This window comes from Anneissia japonica, unplaced genomic scaffold (genome assembly GCF_011630105.1).
Source record: "Anneissia japonica isolate Jap-2015-1 unplaced genomic scaffold, ASM1163010v1 scaffold287834_len5846547_cov211, whole genome shotgun sequence".
Lineage (NCBI taxonomy): Eukaryota > Metazoa > Echinodermata > Crinoidea > Comatulida > Comatulidae > Anneissia > Anneissia japonica.
In genome coordinates, this window is record NW_022704992.1 from 2,860,579 (window position 1) to 2,880,479 (window position 19,901).

General features: G+C 34.0%; 2 protein-coding genes across 3 annotated transcripts in view; both read right to left on the reverse strand.

Moving 5' to 3' along the window:
* Positions 1-230: 230 nt before the first annotated feature.
* On the reverse strand, positions 231-11,933 carry LOC117105126 (peptide-N(4)-(N-acetyl-beta-glucosaminyl)asparagine amidase-like). The gene is made up of 12 exons (XM_033246194.1): positions 11,809-11,933; positions 9,013-9,127; positions 7,657-7,788; positions 7,144-7,306; positions 6,271-6,493; positions 4,742-4,863; positions 4,337-4,482; positions 3,440-3,550; positions 3,082-3,273; positions 2,268-2,456; positions 1,659-1,836; positions 231-1,435 (listed from the first exon to the last, which is right to left on the reverse strand). The coding sequence occupies exons 1-12, from the start codon at positions 11,913-11,915 to the stop codon at positions 1,260-1,262; spliced, it is 1,854 nt and encodes a 617-aa protein (XP_033102085.1). The 5' UTR covers positions 11,916-11,933; the 3' UTR covers positions 231-1,259.
* A 704-nt stretch (positions 11,934-12,637) lies between these two features.
* LOC117105018 (protoporphyrinogen oxidase-like) overlaps positions 12,638-19,901 on the reverse strand; it is a 12,706-nt gene continuing 5,442 nt past the window's right edge. For both annotated transcript variants that reach the window (XM_033246003.1, XM_033246004.1), the window contains exons 3-10: positions 18,326-18,574; positions 16,592-16,739; positions 16,178-16,374; positions 15,838-15,910; positions 15,242-15,360; positions 14,877-14,990; positions 13,740-13,932; positions 12,638-13,266 (exon numbers count right to left, since the gene is read on the reverse strand). In XM_033246003.1, the coding sequence (XP_033101894.1) occupies positions 13,133-13,266; positions 13,740-13,932; positions 14,877-14,990; positions 15,242-15,360; positions 15,838-15,910; positions 16,178-16,374; positions 16,592-16,739; positions 18,326-18,574 (1,227 nt within the window). In that variant the 3' untranslated portion in view covers positions 12,638-13,132. The remainder of the gene's footprint in view (positions 13,267-13,739; positions 13,933-14,876; positions 14,991-15,241; positions 15,361-15,837; positions 15,911-16,177; positions 16,375-16,591; positions 16,740-18,325; positions 18,575-19,901) is intronic.

The following is a 19,901-nucleotide window of genomic DNA, read 5'->3' on the forward strand; positions in this document are numbered from 1 at the left end:
TGTAATCTATTTTCCAGATTTGTTCTTGAAGTTGTACATTTAGAGATTCTTGCAAAAAAGGACAGCTTTTCATGTAACTCAGTACGCTGATTTATAATCAGAGAAATGCCAAATAGGATGATGTAGCATGGTTGCCATGAATTAAATTTTAGAGACCTTTATTAATAAGCTTTACCATTTTTGAAAATGAAAAACAGATTACCTTTTGAATGGAATACATTTGAAACTGGATTTTAAAATATTTGGCTAACATTTATTGCAATTAATTTAAGGTCTTCATAATTGTTCAGAGAAAGCCGACTATTTTTAAATATCATTTGCATTTGCATCATATCCTAAATTGCTCTAGTCTATTAGCTCGACCTTAGGGTTGGCCAATATTATACACATAGTACGTACAAATAATAATTTTTATGTAAATTGTGAATACTAGTAGATTTGGAAAAATGCTAGAGATGAATAAAGTGGAAGGGCTGACCTACATATAGAGGGCAGTACATAGCAGATCTTAGGGAGCTTTTGATTGCACAACAATGTTTTCACATGGATTCTAGGAGGTAATTTGGCCAAATCTTTGTTGTGCAGAAAACGTAGGACGGTCACACATGAGTGAATCTGTTCTAGCATCACGTCATCGCAATGTGGATACAGAAAATTCTACAAAAAGCATAATCTCTTGTTAGGCTTGATATTCCCTTGTGATTGTCAAATCAATTTTCTTTGCAGGATATAAGAATAGTTAGAATACCAACTTAAGAAAGGTCGGGCTTAATTGTTAGAGGGTCAGTCTTTGGTTTAATCACTAACATGTACTACTGCTGGATGAGAAAAACGTAACATATTACAGTATAAAATATATTTGTACTTCAAAGAACTGCTGTTGTCCTACTTTTGCATATATACCTTATTTGAATATAGTGTATATGACATTTATATTAGTTTTACGTTTTAATTTCACTGTACATTCATATTAAATTCATTGGACTACTTATACATTATTGAAATATGATTTTGCAATAATTTAGTTAAATGTTTAAATATTATTGTATTTGTATCTTATATTTTAAATAATTTGTTTGCTGCGGATATCAGTGGTTTAGATGAAGGTTTTTGCGCTACAAGTATCTTTTTTCCCCATATCATTTCCCTTTATAAATTTCTTATTATTTACTTGAATAAATAATATACATATCTTTTTCACTTTTCCCATATTAACATATATTCTATAAAGTATTTCTTTAAATATGAAGTATATATTCTTATGCATTCTTAAGTATTATTTTTACATCAAATGGATAATTAACCATGTCGTTTAACCCCATTCTGAATAGCTGTGTGTGCTGCCATGCAACATCACCTTTGCCGCCACTCATGTCCGCTTTCAGGGTAACCTCTGTAGCGCCCTCTAGTTCAGATATTCTTGCAATCTCTCCATCTGAAAAATTCATAATTGTCAACATTTTTAATTTTGTATGAATGAAACATTTATTTGTATGGCAATTTTATTGTGGTACTGTGGTTATATATATTAGCACATCCTTTTTAAATTGTTCATAAATGACATTAGGATTTGCATATGATACTAATATGCACAACAATCATTTTAAAAAATTCTGATAAACTCATTTGCTTTAAATGAAGCAATAAGTATAACATACCTCCTTTAAGCTTTAGAGTTTTTTGATCATCACATATTGTCCAGATGATCCTACCAGACTCATATGTTTTACTTGATACCTTAATGTCAACATGGTCTACCACTAAACCTGTGTTTGCCGCATCAAATTTCCAGGTGATAAAGGCTTCTTGACTGCCTTCAACTCTGGCTAAATACACCTGTAAAAAAGCAATAGACAATTTTTATGGGTTATCATTTCCTTAAAAAAATATTAATGTCCTATTTCACCAAATGGTTAATTATCTAATTACTGTCTTTTTATTATATACTTTATATTATTATTGTTACTAAATATTGTGACAATTTTGAAGGCTTGCATTTAATTTTCCAATGACCAATTATCTTATTTTGCCCTATAATTTATCATCACTTATAATGTCACCTTGTGCTAAATATGGACAATTTTGTAGACTTTTCATTCATTTCAGATTTATTTGACAGTAAATTATCTTATTTAATCATTATCTGTATAATTGTCGGTTTTTAATGTGATGGTAACTTTAATTTAATCGACATTTTGTCACACACTGAAGAGTCCTATAGCACCATATGCAAGTCTTTATTAATAAATAATCACCATTTTTCTTACCATCTTCCAATCAAACTCCTCCTTTAAGATGACATTACTCATAGTAAACACCCCACTTTCCCAGTCTTCCAACACGCTGTTGCCACTGGAAACCCGCTGGTAGGTATTACTTGAAGGTGAATATTGCACATGGATTGTCTTGCTTCCTTTTTCAATCTCTGTAAGTTGAAATTTATAACCTGTGCCTTCCTAGAGTGGGGAAAATAAGAAAGTTATTTATAATTACATTTTTTGTTTATTCAGTACTTAGTGCAGAGGCTCCTCACAAAGAGGACAAAAAAACAAAAAAGAGTATGAAAAAAAAAAAAAAAAATCAAAATACACAAAAGAGCAATGAATATTTGTGGTACGGCCGGTGATGAGTACAATACAAGTTTTTATTCTGAAGAGAACTCTTCTGGTTGTGTGAACGTCCTATTTATCTTCCAAAAATATACATGAACATGCCCAACAGGGTTCACTCGGGGCACCAAAAATGTGAGTTCACGTCCACCTATTGTATTGCATGTGAATTCACTGGCAGTGGTCGTCAGAGTGTGAACTCTCGTCCTGGAGGTTCAGAGAACACGGAAGTAAGGATCTAAAAATAAATACCATATGTTTGTTTTTGTTTTATTACAGTTAATGAGAATAGTTTTCATTATAGTGGCACCCTGTATGCCTTGGTGTATGGGTTTAAACTAGGAAAAAAGGTTCGGCAGTTAATGAGTTAAAAGTTAAAATGCTATTGGGAAAGAAATGTATGTCTTATCGAAACTTAAAAACAAACTCATGTTGTACTAATGTATTTTATTTATGATCTATGAAAGCTTACCATTATGGAGGTGCCAACTCCCTGTGCTGCATCACCTGTCTCCCCTCTGGAAGTCCTCCAGGCTAGTGACCCAGAGATCCTTCCTTGGCCTTCTCCATCTTGAACTTTCTTAGGTGCTATGAACTCCGCAAGTTCTAATGCAAACCTCTCTTCCAGAACTGCTTTTCGAAATGAAGATATACTGCGCTGTCGCTAAAGCACACAAAAGAAATACTTACCATGTTAAGTAAAAAATAGAGATCTATGTGTGAAAAAAGTTTTAGAGATAAAATTGACATCTCAACAAGCACAACAACTATAAATAATATACTGCCCTCTGTATTAGAGATTGCGACGTGGAGGAACAACCAACAAATACCTGTAGGTTCAACTTTGCCAGTTTGTCCATCAGTACCTCTTGACGGCATAGTGTTCTCCGCCTAAGGACTTCATCATGCTTTGAAGAATACCGCCATGTCACGTCTACAACCTGGAATTGACAACAAAAAAAAATCTTACAACCTGCCCTCTAGTGCCAACAGTTTTATTAGTTCAAAAAAGCAATCGAGCTCTAGTTGGGTTTTTCAAGACCCTTGTCTTAAGATGAAAATTGCATGCCTCTTGATATTGGTAATGCCTTTTGTAGGATAACAAAATCACAAATACACCGTTTGCAAAATATGGCAGCTAGGGTCATAACTTACACCCAGTCAAATGCTCACATAACTCCAGTTTTGATGGACTTGCACTGCTTGCCTATGCAACAAAGGATTAAGTTGTTTGTCATCAAAATTTTGAATGACAGCACTCCTGCATACTATACACTATTTATTTATTTATTTATTGATGTTTTCTCCAGTTATTAAATGCACAAAGCACCATGAGCGCCACACTGGATGGAGAGCACCAGCGCTATACAAGTTTTCATTTATTATTATTATTATTATTTAAGTGTATATACTGCTAGGTTTGAACAAATCTTATAAGTTTATAAAGTTTTTTGACATGTTTTTTTTTTTTCTGTTTTGTATATTTATGTTTGTATGTACATCTGAGATATTAAATCAAATCAAATCAAAAATATCTATGTTTAGTATTTCTCAAAAATCTTCACATGATTATTTATAGGAAATATATACAAATACATCATCCACCTTCCTTCCCTAAGTATACAATCAATCAATCATTTGAATTAATAGACTGGACAATTCCAACAGTCAGTACTCAATAATTGACAGCAAATCCACTACAATCATATTTGTTTATCGATTCTTACCTCTTCGCATGAGAATGCTATAACATATGATAACTTCTTGCCCCATCCATGTTCATAAAGCAAAGGTTTATCACAGGTGTTTTCACATGCATCGCAATGCATCCAACGTTTCTGAGAATTTGAATAAACTTCTGTCCACACATGGTCTGTTGATTATATATAAGATGATCAAAAAACACATAAAAAATATTATAAAAAAGTTATCTAAACAGTAAGGAGGGTTTGTTACATTTTTAATGGAATTTCTGCAGGTATACCAGGCTAAAATTGGCTCAAGGTTAGAAATAATGTGGAGAAATGATGAAGTGAGCACCATCTGTCGGAGAACTTGAAGCTTTCTTCAGAAACTCTTGGCGGCCACCACTGCCCTGAATAATGAAATGTCAAATGAAATTAAAGCATCACCTGTCCAATCGAGAACATATCTTGCTTCAAAGCCAGCAGCTCTACAACACAGGGTGAAGCAATTAGCCCACTCCCCACAACGCCCAGTCCTCGTCTCAAGCAGCTTACCTGGATGATTATATCTGTACAGTTAAATAAAAAAAATATATGGTAATAAGAATGATGTACTCATCATGTAAACTCATGTTCACCATCATTAATATATTTCTGTAAAGACACTGGAATATATTTCTGTAAAGACACTAGTCTTTAGTAAAACCAGGCAAAACTTATTGAATTTACTTTATATAATGGATTACAATTTTATACTCATCATGATGCATGCACTTAAATATGGTCACAGCATCACAACCATATATAAACACATCATAACTATATATGGGCATACAAAAGTTGTGCTGTTCACATTGGACTTTTCTGTTCTGGAAAAAAAGATTGTTCTTTCTGCATAACATTCACTTGGTTATACTTACCCTGCATCTTGGGTAACAGATCATGAACAAAGTTAAGCAGGATGTTCACAATGAATCATTTTGGGTCGAACCAGGGGTTTAGCCAGAAAAACGACAGCCGAGGGACGTGGCCCCGAGCAGGGGTAAGAAAAAATTACAAAATCATGACCTTTAGAGTTCATTTAAAGGTTTTTAAATGTTGGAATTTGTCTTCAAAGGAATTGTGTTGAATTAGCTATCACAAAGATATTTCAGTTATAGACATAGATTGCGCACAGTTAAGGTTGTTTCTCACATAATTTTTCCAGGCTATGCAGATACATCTTCATCTCTCGCCCTAGTCTAGTGTAAATTCTACTCTAGGTCCTCCAAATCAAGAGATGCATAAGCCTAGCCCTACTATTTCTTGTTGACTATTAAAATTTAACTTTATTCTACTTTACGGTATTTTATGAACTAATTATAACCAGGGAGTTACGAACAAGAATATCTCAGGGAACAGAATCTCAAGTACTGTATTTTCAGAGCAACGTGCATGCGTTGAGGGCGACTTAGAACCTTCCATTTTCCAGCGGGGCATGAATGTTTTTAACACAACATACAGTAGTTATGCGTGTTGGAGTGAAATTTTTACCGGATAGACGATGATTTAGCCATTCCTTTTGGGAATCCTCACCAAATGTCAGTATGAAAACAACGTAAATTCAATCAATAAAGGTTGTTTTATTTAGCTTTAGTTTAATGCAACATTAGATAGATTCAAAGAATATAGAGAATTTGTTAAAGGTAGACCAGGCCTGAACAAGGATAGGCCGAGCTGAGTAGCCAAGCCATCACTGTAAAAGTGGCCGTCCTAAATAACTGGACGGCCAGTCGGCTCGCTGGCTACGCTCTTGGGTGGAACTGACCTTGTCCATGGTTAGTTTTGACCAAGAAGAGTCCAATCTAATCAGGGCTCTAGATTATGGAGCTTCATATAAATCTATCATGTTGAGAGTACACTTCTTAATTGTTAAATATGAAAAGAAAAAAAGAGAGCAATAATCAGTCTGAAACAAATTAATATATATATGTTACCTGGGAAACCTTGTGATGGCTGTACATACTGTACACCTGTACACCTCTACTGTTTGCGCACCCCACATGAGGTCCTCAGATGTTGGTACTTGTCCACCAGCTGCCTGTGTGGATGCCTGACAATTCCGACATGGTGGAGCGTCCATCCACTGGAAAAAGCTACTTTTAAACCATCTTAGTAATTCCAATATTAGATAATCTTGTAAATCCAAAGGCTGGTTATCTGTTACATTAATGAACAAGAGATTGTGTGTATAAATTCTTGTGTTATATGTAATCTTTTAAATATAAATGTGCTTTAGGCAAGATTTTCTTAATATGCTAAAACCTTTTTTGTGAACTTCTTTTCGAAAACAATTTCAGGAAGGTTGGAAAAAATTAAAGAAAAGTGTTTTATTTCTTATTTCAAAGCAAAATGGTTGTACCAAAGGCACTTTGGCAGAGAATCTATTAATTTTTTTAATGAATAAAAACATGTACAGTAAGTGTAAAAGGTAACAAAAAAATTACCAAGGCTATGTTCTCACACGGCTGCTAACGGTTAGCAGGTTCCGGATCCAATAGCTGCCGTGCGTCCCAACGAGAAAATCCTGATCCGGATACCAAAAATATGATGATCGAATTACTGGCCAATAAGAAACTGGAAATTGTAAACGCGTACGTGTGATTGGTTGATGACAGAAACACACTCAACTTGCTAACCGCTAGCACTTGCTAACTGTTAGCGGTATCTGGATACCGCTAACAGTTAGCGCTGACCAATTGGGCGTTCTCACGCAGGTAGCGCTAACGGTTAGCTCCCGATCCGCATACTAGGGCTCTCATGAGAACCAGGCTCAAATTTGATAACGACAAGACTATTACATTACTTACTTGAAGATCCTTGGTTCGATCTTTGCAGCTTTCTTTGGGCTTTCTGTTTAAGTTCACTAAGGGGCATAACCTGAAGTGCTTTCTGTTGCAACATCACCTCTTCATACACCATCACATGATCATATGTGCCATGGACCTTCATCAGAAAGGCCCGCTCATCTGACTGGAAATTAATTATAAACAATGACAATAATAATATTAATGACTTGGTCTAGGGCTTAAAGGGAAGTCTTGATGCACTCTACTGAGAAGAAAAACATTAAATAAGTAAATAGCAATATGATGTGTGCTATTCATCTTCACTTCAAAAGCCAAACATGTAGACACATAATTCACAGGATGAACATGTCAACCTAGTACCACCAGCATGCAGAAACAGAAAAGAAGATTAAATTGTCAAAAAAAGGTTTTAAAAGTTCAGCGATAATAAATCAACGGGCATCTAGAGCTGCCTATCAGTTATACTATAATTTAATTAATATTTTAATATATATTTACTAACTCAATACTTACAGGTGATGGTGTACTCATGCCTTTTAGAGCATGCTCAGAAAGGACCTTAAGGCGAGCACTAGCTAAAAGTCTCTGCACTTCACGTACAATGGACAAAGAACTGGTCTCTGGAAATCGAAGATATTCATCATCCTGTTTAAAAAAAAAAAGGTTACTTAGTTGGTAGAAAGCCTATAGATTCACACAGTATGTATGTGATGATAAATGAGGGCGATATGCAGATTTGAGTTGCAAACCAGTGGAGGATTCAAAAGGGGGCCCCGGCGCTTAAATTTATCAATTACACTATAAAGAAAATGGAGAAAATTATATTCAAATCGAAGTCTGAGTGCCATTTCTGGCCATCTAAAGGGGCCATAATCATAAATGTTCTTATCTCAGTCCCATTCCTAGTGGGGCTCTGTCACGTGTGAGCGACAATGTTTCCAAAAGGAATTGTTCCTCGTCTGTGAAAGTCCTTCCTTGGGCCCCCTCTATTTCAAATTCCTAAAAAATGTATACACTTTCTAAAAATAAATACACAAACACAATTCTAAAAATAGGAGAGAATCCAACCACCCATGTGTTGACCAATCAGTGGACAAATATAATTATAATTATTGTGCTATTGAAGGTATTTATACTTTTATAGTGACATTTTTGTTTAGTTCTTGAACTATTAAGTACATAAAATCAACATCAGGGACATTACCCCCTCCCCAACGTCAGACCCCGGTGAGTGAGCCATTTGAACCAGTGCAGATATTACAGCTAAAGTTTACAGCGCCCCTGACTTAACTGCTTGGCCAACCAACTCGCATCTATTTTTTTTATTCTTACTGTATTTTCCTATTTATAACAAAGTAATGACCATATAGATTCTAAACCTGTTTGTACAAGTAGGCCTTGTACAATAATAGTTAAAAATACCGGAATATAAAATACCGGAATATTAAAAACCATATTTTTTCCCAAAAATTCAATGTTGTTAGTGGACATGGACCAGGGGTTGCATTTATATATTCACTTGTGATGTACAATAATTGGAAAATTATTTATTAAATGATTTACTTTTTTATTACTATTTGCTATAAATTTCATTTTTTCACACCAGCAAAATGTAATGGTTCTGCCGGCCATCTATTAATAACCAGGGTGATATAAACCTAGACAAAGGTCTACATAAAATAAACATACAGTAGACAAACCTACTTGTTATATACAGTATACATAATTTTCTGATAATTTATTATATTATAGGTCAATTTTTAAAAATGTGAATTACTTTACACTATGGTAGTAAATTCAGATTAGTGACATTGCATTTCAGGTGAGCGGTACAAATTAACTTTTTACCCCCGAATAATATCTACTTACTTCTTCAAAGCCCATAACAAGCAGGCATTCGACTCCACCAATTGAAGGCAACATTCGCTCAGTGAAGGCTTTTTTCCCCAGAGGAATGTTAGCATATTTGGCAACTTTAGGATATCTGTAGAAAATGGAAAAATACAAATTCAGTAAACTTCCTCCTCTTCTAAGAGGGTCACTTTGTGTCTGTGCTACTTGGTAAACCAGTATCAACTACTTTTGTCTGTCCACAGCACTGAATGGACCCATACACTAGGTTAACCCCTACTCATCTCGAAAGATGTACTGGGTTATTTAAAGCAGCGTTCCGCAAACTTTTTACTTTACAGCCTATTTACGATTCCAGGCACCAAGCTGCGGCCCAGCAGCCCAGCCGCGCCAGGGACCAACATAACAAATCTTGGCAAGAACTTTTGATCATGAAGCCTCCATGTATACAATATTTTGACATCATTATCTGTTCTCTCAGTGATAAAATTATATTGTATACAAATTAAATATTATTTTATTAAATAAATAATACCGTACATTTGTGTTCCCCACTATCCCCCACCCCTGACAATCGTTGATTGTTTTTTCTTTCTACCATGATTCAACCAAACACGGTTCAGCCACACACGTCATAGTAGGGCCGTAGCCACGAGAAGTGAAATGGTCAGGTTGCGAGCGAAGCATGAGCACTGATGATTGGGGCCGGCAAGGGCCCCAGGTCGGGGCTCAGGGTTCCGGGGCCATTAAACTGTAATATTATTGTAAACCAGTAAACTGTATTATTATTACATTGAACACATTAAACTGTAATATAATTAACTAAGACCAATCAACACATAACATAAAACATGTACATATCAAAATTATTATGTTTAATCTTTCCTTGTCGGTGCTTGCATAAAACGTGATTTGGATCTAACATGATGATATTGATAACAATCGAAATTCTCTGTACAATATTATACTAAACATTTACAGAGTGGACTTCCTTATGTTGTGGTCATATTAGAGTGTAATATTATTATTAAAGAAGTCCATTCAACAAACAACATAAAACATATACATATCAAAGTTATTAGGTTAAAGTTCTCATGTCGGTGCATGCATAAAACATAATTTCCTAAAATTTGGATATATATGAGATTGACAGACAAAATTCTGTATACTATACATACTATTTTAACGAGTGGACTTCCTTGATTTAAGGAAATATATGTGTATATTGAGATACGCAAAGTTTAGCAGGTTAGAAGTTTAAAGGAGAGGGCTTCCTTATGTTGTGGTCATATTAGACTGTAATAATATCATTAAAAACCATTCAGCATAAAACATATCAAAATTATTAAGTTAAACCTTTCTACTTCGGTGTATGAATCTCAATGGGATATATGAGATTTACATAACATTTGAGAATGTACTGAATATAAAATCTTAAATATTTTACATTTTAATCAGCAATCTATCAGAAATACAGGCATTGGTTATACTGTAAAGCCTTCAGAGCCCCTGCAATACTAAATACATAACAGGAAGTAAATATTCCATTTTGATTTAGTGTAGATGTTTTTTTTACATATTTTTAATTTTATTTGAATTCTTTTTATTTTGTATGATTCATGTTATATTTTCCACACAGATAAATGAATGCCCGAACTGATATTTTATGGGTTTCAGATTACTTCTATACAAAACAGATATCATAAATCATCTATTGTCCGACTGCGTGCATTGAACATTTGACTATGACGATAATGTCTCAGAATTCCCAACCGTAACTTAGGCTACGGGCCTCGCTTGACACTTCACATCAAAGGGCCTGTTAATTAATCTTGCACAGCTTCCTCCTCATCATTATCATCTTCTTCATCATCATAATTATTAATTGTCCATTGCAAAGTAGGGAAAAACTATGAATTCAAAGTGTATTCAATAATAGACGTCTCATAGTGCACAAATTGTATTTCAAAGAATCTACAAAACAAACACTTTTCGAATATCTAAAATTTAACTTCCAGCAACAAAACAAGCTAGCTCTCTTCTCATGACTCTCCCAATATGGGACCTGATCTGTGCGATAGCCAGGGTAAACTTTGGATCCGCGCTTGACATGTATTTAATGCTTAAAAAAGTTATATTTATAGAAAATAATGTTGCATACTAGAAGTATCAGGAATAAATATACAGATAAAGGCTCCACATACTAAATTCCATTGTATCAACTTCAAGATCATGTTTCAATCATGAATATATCACCGTAAATGGAAGAAAGAGAATATAGTAGAAATATATGTTAGTGGAAAAATAGCAAAACAAAAATACTTAGGTCTATGATAAACCGATTCACAAACTAATTATAATAATATATAGGGACTAGGCATATTAAATTTTTCTTTTTCGCAATTCCTTCGGCGCTCCATATATTTGTTCGAAATAAACCGCGACCGAAATGAGGCGCGACCGAAACGAAGCGCGACCGAAATGATCGGCTACCGCCCTAGCTAGGAAGGATATAATTCTGGCTGTCCCAAATAATTTTGAACAATCTAGCTATAAATATACCATGGCCAGAGTAGATGGGCCAGAGTTTAAAACGTCGCGTTTATATAGTGCCTAGCCTAGGAGTAGTAGCTATCTAGGTCTAAAGCCCCCGGCCCTGGCCATAGCCTCTAGTAGGCCTAGGGCGCCTGCATAAGGAGCAAAACCAAAAAGGAGTTAGGGCCTAGAGGACTAGGCCTAGGCCTAAGAGTATTTAGCTACTTGACCGAAGAATTTTATAAGATGCTACGACATGTAAATGTCACGGCGTCATACCGTATTAGGTTATTAGCAAATCGTAATAATAAATTTGAAACATCCAAAAAGACAGACGTTTCGTTCTCAAGTAACTGCCGAATATTGTCTTGTACCAAAGTTGCCATTTTGTAGCTTTCGGAGCGCACACCGCCCTCAACATCTATATCTCGGGAAAACTTTTCTTATATATGCATGCTGTGTAAATGTACTACACTTGGCTTGTCCGCATCTTTTTTTTTTCTTTTGGTAGATTCATTTCATAACAACCACCATGTTACCAAATTAGAAATCCACTCACATGGACCATTTTTACTTAACAAGGGTTTTTATACTTACTTTTAGCCAGTATTATAATCTCACAATGAAATTACATGTTCCTGGAATCAAGACATCCTACACATTTTTAAAATCTACCGAATCAACTTGCTAGTTTCTTAAAAAAACAAAATTCACAGTTCCAAGTCTACAAACTTTTATGATTAATGCTTTAAAATTACCAATAAGTGGATAGGAAAAATACTGTATATACTGATCTTTATTACCAGTATTTATGGCCGCCCTACATGCAAATGCCAGATTGGTTGACGCACAGTGGTTGCAGTTTGGGTCTTCTCATGTACCGTCAAGAGTTTGAACCAACGCATTTCGCATAATGTGTCCTTACGCACGGCAATTACACTGAACTTGTCTCTCTCTCTCTCTTCCTCCAGCAGCATACTGTACCTGGTAAGATTCCGTGGCAATGAATGTACTTTATTTGTTTGTATGCACCAGATTGCAGTATGACTAGGTAGACTTATATTTTTTACACTTAACTATATAGTACAGATACATTAACAAAACACAATTTTTTCATTTAATCTTGTTATTCTGAATAACATCAGTTTTAATAAGACAATAGTTAGAAACAATTATTTAACAAAATGATAGTTGATGTACTAATTAATTATACATTGAAAAGATAGTAACTAAATACTGCTTTCAGTGTATTTGCATCGGTATTGTTAGCCTTCTCACTTAGTTGATTATCAATGCATAGGTTCTAAAAATGCACAACTAAGAGCATAACTAAAAAATTTCTCCTTGGTTTGGCACTTATTAAAGAGGAATGTTACAAGGGGATAATCTAAAAATAAATTAAGGATGAATTTCCATCCAGATGAATATGTCCCATGATGTCTGCTAGCTCAATCACAGCCAACCATTTTGTATTAAAGCTCTGGATGTTTATAATTCATCATGATGTGTCGGATTAATCAGACTCACACATTCATAATTATTGCTTAAACATCTGCAACTATCATTTTAAAGAATTTCTCATTTGCATATACTGTATACATTGTCAAATGGAATTAATTATTCGTTCAGCTGTCTTGCGTGCATTATAGATGCAATCATTCACACTGACGCCATAGTAAGACGATCCAACCAAGGATAGCGGCAGATTCCTTTCTTCTATATAAGATTCAAGATTTTCTGAAAACAAACATACTCATTAATCAATCATAAAAGATTTTTTTTTTTATTTAGTTGTCTAAACACATTGACTGCCAAGCATTTTTTCCTAGTTTCATCCCAAGGCATAAAGTGAGCCACCAAAGTGAAAATAATTTCCATCAACTGTAATGAAACACAAACAAACATACAGTATTTATTTTTTAAATTGTTACATCCCCGGTTCTTTCCTGACCCACAAGGGAGAGAGTTCACTATCTAATGACCACTGCCAGCGAGTTTACATGCAGTACAATATTGGTATTTTCCGAATAAAATTTATCATTCATTACGGGATTGGAGGTTATACCTTGTGAAGCTGGTCACACACTGTGCCAATTATTATCGATTGACGCAATTCCATAGGTCACACTGTCTGCCGGCCTTAGACTTTTTAAATATTCAGCAACAATATGAGCATTAAAGTGGGCAAAACAGCATGCAAAAATGCCTACCTAATGTTTTGAAATGTCCTGGTCGATATGAGGTAATGCATTTGTGTTGAACTCTGACTGCAGTATTCTCTGGCTCCTGAACAATCCCAAGATGCTCTCGGATGGTTTCCTTAGCAACAGCCAATAGATGATCATGATCAACGGAATGTGGATCACCAAAATATTCCTGAAACCAACTGCCACCCATCATACACTGCAAAAACAAGTGTGGATTTACAAAGTAGGCGGGATTTTTTTATTCGTGAACCCATCTATTAACAATGATTTCAAATTTTATATTTGACCTGTAAAGCCCTGTCAAGACTACAGTTAAACTTGCCAAAGTCGAATTTGCCTAACAAATAATTTTTAAGTCGATCATGTGTTTTCCATTAAATAACGATTTGTAAGTCAAACAATTTTTCAAGGCCATTTTGGATTCGACTTAGGCAAGTTCAACTGTATCGAAATTTATTTGAAAAAAAAAACCACTTGTGTATTACCATATATGATCATGATGTGCCTACTGTATATGGTCATGATATGATGTCATTATGACCATATTTAGGCACGGCACATGTTTTTGTCAAATAAAAAATTTGATACTCTGAACAGGCCTTTAGTGCACCTATTGCAGCAACAAAATCTGTTTCTCCTTTTTGTCACACATTATCTATTTTTGGGGCTACCTCGTTTTAAAGGTTTATAATCTCAAATAAAATTATCAAACATTATTACATGCAATGGTCATCTGTGTGTACCTACAGTATGCCTGGCCAAGCCCACTGTATGTGACGGCCATATTTTTTTAGAGAAAAAAAAGATAAAGGACTATGCAAAGTCATACATTCATACTTGGCCCTAGACATAAGAGCACACCCATGGCCTTACACATACCTGTACTTATATAATTATTCCAGGCATTAATCAAAAGTGCACACCACAGGCCCTAATCGTTAATTGCAATACACAACTAGAACACCAATTACAACAATGTAGTTTCTATCTCACTTAACCTACAGAAAAGTATACACAAACATTTCCACTCACTGGGGAGTATTCACTATCATTTCAAGTTCTTATTAAACTTCTGGGTAGAGAGAATTCGTAATATGTAAAGATTTTCAAAACCATGAAACACCAAACAAAGGCTCTTACCGTTAATCGAGTTGATGCCGATTCTTGCCGATCATTGTCTGGAAAACTACACGAGTCAAATACCACACCTAGAAGTTTACATTTCTGATTTGATGGAATAAGATATCCAAAACCCTATTTAAAAGGAAAACAGTAAATTAAAAATTATATCATTATTCTTAAAATAAATCAATATTCTAGTCATTTTAATCGAATTTTTAATCCATGTTTATATTTTTAATTAATTATAATATTTTAATATACAGGTATTGTAAACATTTTAAAATATTGTAAATTAATATATTCATATTTTAAACAAATTTTCTTTAAGATTTAAAATTAACATTAATATCTATACTACAACTTCCTCATCAGAATTCATTTACCTGCTTGTCTAAAACATTGCCAGAATATTCCAAGTTAACAACAGCAACATCAACAGCATCCAATGATGACAACACATTAGTAAATGTGGAGTGACACTCTGGCAACAAAGCTGCAAGAGCTGAGGAAAACGAGTAAAAAATCCACATTAAAAAATGTATGGTAATTTAGATTTAATGAGTGTATCAAATTGAACAAGCTGTTATGTTCCGGATGATGACATAATTAATGTCGAAATATTGAATCCTGACACGATGGCGTGCATTTCGATACGTGGAGTATGTATTATACTATCTTATCCAAGATTAATCAGTGGACTTTTCGGTTTCTGTTATGTTATGTTATGTAATTTGCGAAATATAAATGTATGGTAATAGTATTAATAACAATACAAAAAGTCAATGGTGATATTCTTCAAATTATCTTTCTAATTATTTCATTGTAAAATAAAGTATCGCAGTTGAAAATATTTGTTAGACAATAGCCTGTAAAACTGATGACTCCTGTGGCAAAAACATAATTGAACTACATTTTGCAATTTACAAAATAATTAGTTTGTTTTTAAGATTTTTTAAATGGCAGATAATTAAAACTTCACCTTGTGATGATACAGCACCTATCACATGATCTGCTTCTATGTTGGCACCTGAACTTGTTCTTATGTTAGCTACCTGAAGAAAGAAATCCAAATAAAGCATACAATATAACATTATCAGTGGCGTATCTAAAAGTCTTGGGGGCTCAATGATCAGTTGAGGGACTCTAATTCGCAAAATAAGGTGATTTTAGGTGATTTTTAACTACTTGACTGTGATTTTTTTGGGGGGAAGGGGGGGGTGCGGCACGAGTAATTTTTGAAGGGCAAGTATGCACTGAAAATGTATAACATTCTATTCATAAACATAATTACTTAATTGAATAATATATACTTAATTTACCATTTTACCAGCATTCGTTTGGTTAAATTCTATTGATGTGCAAGCTGTTGAAGTAGTTACATTCACTCCCTCATTTTTCAGAGTTTGGTGCATTTTATCAGGCAGCCTTTGAAGACCACCTCTTAAAGTCCAGTTAGACCATCCTTCCTCTTGAGCTCTCTTTATTAAGTGGCACTTTTCAATACCTTCATCAATATCTACTTAGAGAAATCATAAAATGGGATAAATGTCTAAAGTAGTTGTAGTGCACCACGTCAGAAGAACACTGAACATGGTGACACAAGATTTTGTACTGGTACAAAAAACTGAACAGTAAAGTAGTTTTTATTTTTCTTCACACTGACAGTACAGCATAATTCCATTTTTTATAGTATATTTTTTAATTTAAGTTTCTTGGAAGTACTAATATTGTACCTGCAGAAGGAAAGAGATTTGCAAGTACGACTGAGCCACGAGACTGTTCCGCATCAAATAGCAGTGGTAAACAGGATCTTACGCTAAGGTTACGACAATCTGCAGCAAATATTCCAATACAAAAAGCATCAACTAAATAATCTGCAATCTATTCCACAGGGAAAAAAAAAACCAAATATACATGTAAAAAGCAATCGAAAACATAACAGAAAAAATGTCTACAAAATTATGGAACAATTTTAACACTAATAATAAGTAGTAAATAAAGGTTACAGCATTAATCATCACCAAACCTAAAATAAAAATAAAAAGTTATTCTTTTAATTGAGAATTATTTGATTGAGTTTGAGGAAAATATTTATTTGACATGTTTGTACAACTGACTTTTCTAAAACACAAAAAAAACCCCATAATTGACGAAAAACTCAGGAGCGGTTAGTGAGATACAGATTATTTAAAAACTGGGGAAAAAGGTTGAAAAAATAGTGGTTATGCCCCTTTTTCTCCCCAGTTTTTAAATATTGAAAAATCTGTATCTCATTCACCCTTCTCGAGTTTTTTTGTAAAAATATGCTTTTTGTGTCTTAGAAAAATCAGTTGTACAACACATCAAACCTATTTTTTTCCCCAGAGCCTGTGTTTCCTTGAAAAAACTTTTGGTCTGTTGAAATGACAAAAAAAAAAAAAATCTACGTAAAGCTTGGGTCGCCAAAACATTTCTGAGGGTCACACGATTGAGTTCTGACCTAAAAAAAGACAGACTATTGTATAAGTGCATTTTGAAATACAGTGGAAAAAATTCTACATTCGTCCTACAAAGGACTTAACTCAAGGGATATATCCAGATGTAGTTATGAAGATGAAAGCTAGAAATTCATTGTCAACCCAAAACCTAGAATCTACTCTCCTGGTTCCACTGTAACCAATCTCCCCAAGGATAATAATAAATTCACTAAAATTAGGCAGGAAGATAGACGTACCAGTTAATAAATACAAGTTACATAGTTAAGATGATGAGATGCTTTTTTTCTTTTTGAGTCCGTTTCAGCTCTTTTGCAAGGGAGTGGGGATGTATAGTACATTATTAGTTTCATTTTTCAATTATTATTTACCCAGCTAACTTTGCCCAAGTGGACTGTGCATAATTCAACAATTTGTCATTGTTTGTAGTAAATATTTCTATACTATAATATAGAAACAAAATGCCTTGTGTACATTGATGAATAAATAAAAATCGAAACGATTTATCACAGCTACTTTATATTCGACTTAGCAGAGGTTGACTAGAAATTCAACAACATATCTCTCTTTGATTAGGAGGCAAATGCTATGGCTATCAAATAATAAATTTCTAAAAAACACATGGTAATATGTCAGAAAACAGTTATCATTAGGATTGTATTGAGCTTGTGGCAAGTCAAGTAGGCAAAATCAACTTCACGCAGTGGGTCACCAAACAACAGAAGTCTTGAAAGTGGGTCGCCACCTAAAAAAGTTTGAGAAGCAGGGTAATAATAATACTTTGTTTGAAAAACTACGCCTTTCCATCGGCGGCACACGTCACACGTAGCAATTGAAGGTGCATTCATAAAGAAAACATTTAAAACAGCAGTGTAGACAGAAACACAGCAATGTACAATACAGTACATAAAACAATAGAATAAAAAAATAATAATCTGTCAAGTTTCCTTTTACATAGTTACTATAAAAGAGAATGGCAAAACTTATACCTACTTCTGTCGAAAATCTTCTACTAACAAATGAATGAATACTTTCATCTTGTTTACAATTTTTTTCCTTGAATATTTCCTTGATTAAACTGGTAATGAGCCGTTGAGAGAAGAGAGTCTGTTTCTTGAAGAGTGCCCCCAGACTGCTAGGTAGGGTGTGCAACTGACCATTGGCATATATAAATCGATTCTTTACACCAGGATGTGACTGCAATACTGGAACAACAATGTCAGATAAACCAAGATTGTTGACCTGAAATTTAAAGAAAAAAAAAATTAAGGCTGAGTTTCCGCAGCACTTATTACCCAATAATTATCGGAAAGAGCAAATTTTTTATTTTTTGATGTACAAACAGGGCCCAATCAGACAATTTATCGGAAAAAGCTCCGAATGTAAAAATAAATAACCATTGACTGAGGTCAAATTACGGTACAGTACATGCAAAGAATTATTTTTGTACCTTGGGAACAATTCTTTGTGGGAACATTTCTAAAGCAACTAGTAGTTAATAGGTCCAGTATCAAACACTAAATAAATATTGAGGTATTAATTTTTGAGGGCTTATTAAATATGTTTTAAAAAGCCTTTAACGGCTACGTTCGACATTGACGGTGCAGCCCAGCTACTCTGGGCCTAGGTCTGTCAATATCATTTATTAATTGTACCAAACAAAGCTAGCATTCTTTGTCATCTTTTTCAATCTCTCTGTAGCTACACTGAAGCACCATTGTAATATACATTTCCCAGAGTACAAGTGGTACCAAACGATTTCTTGGCATATCCATCTCGCTGAAAAAAATTTGGTCGCCTGCTAAGTCAACAAACTGTTTTGATGTTGAATGCACTGCAATAATTTTTCATGATGGGATAAAATATTTGAGAAATTATTGGAGAAATTATCAGTGCTCCGGAAAAACAGCCTAAAATTTAGTGTTAATTTATTCTTAACTACCTGCTCTTTTGATTAACTATCTCATTACTTTCATAGTCATGGAGAGGGAAGAGTACAAGAACTACCCTGGCAAAAATTTGGACAGAGAGAAATCATTCACTAGGTACAAGATGTGTTTCTATTTTTTATGTAAAATGTATGTACAATTACTATATTGTATTTTGGATGTAAAATTTTTTGGATGTTAGCTTTTTGCTGCACTATTTTGTTTCCTTTGTGATGTTTTTCGACGTTCCTCTTTGAATGTTATATTGTTTCTTGTAACCTGTACTGAAATTTAGCTTTTATACTAAAAAAGGTATTTTAGTAAGCTCAACGTAACAGAAATGATAATTGCAATATAATTTATAAATGATAATTATAATAATAATAATAATAAGAGCAATATATAGTTCTACACGCAAGCTTTTTAAAATGTGTTTAACAATGCTTTTTATGAATTGTAATTTTTTTTTAAATTTATTTTGATTGTTTTGATTGTATTATATACCTTGCTGTGAATTTTTTGTGTTTGAAATAAAAAATGATTGATTGATTGAATGTTTTTGATGAATAAATATCAGGCCTGAAATATATATTGCATTGGACAGGGGATAGGGTGTTTCTTAATACCTAAAAAGTTGGGGG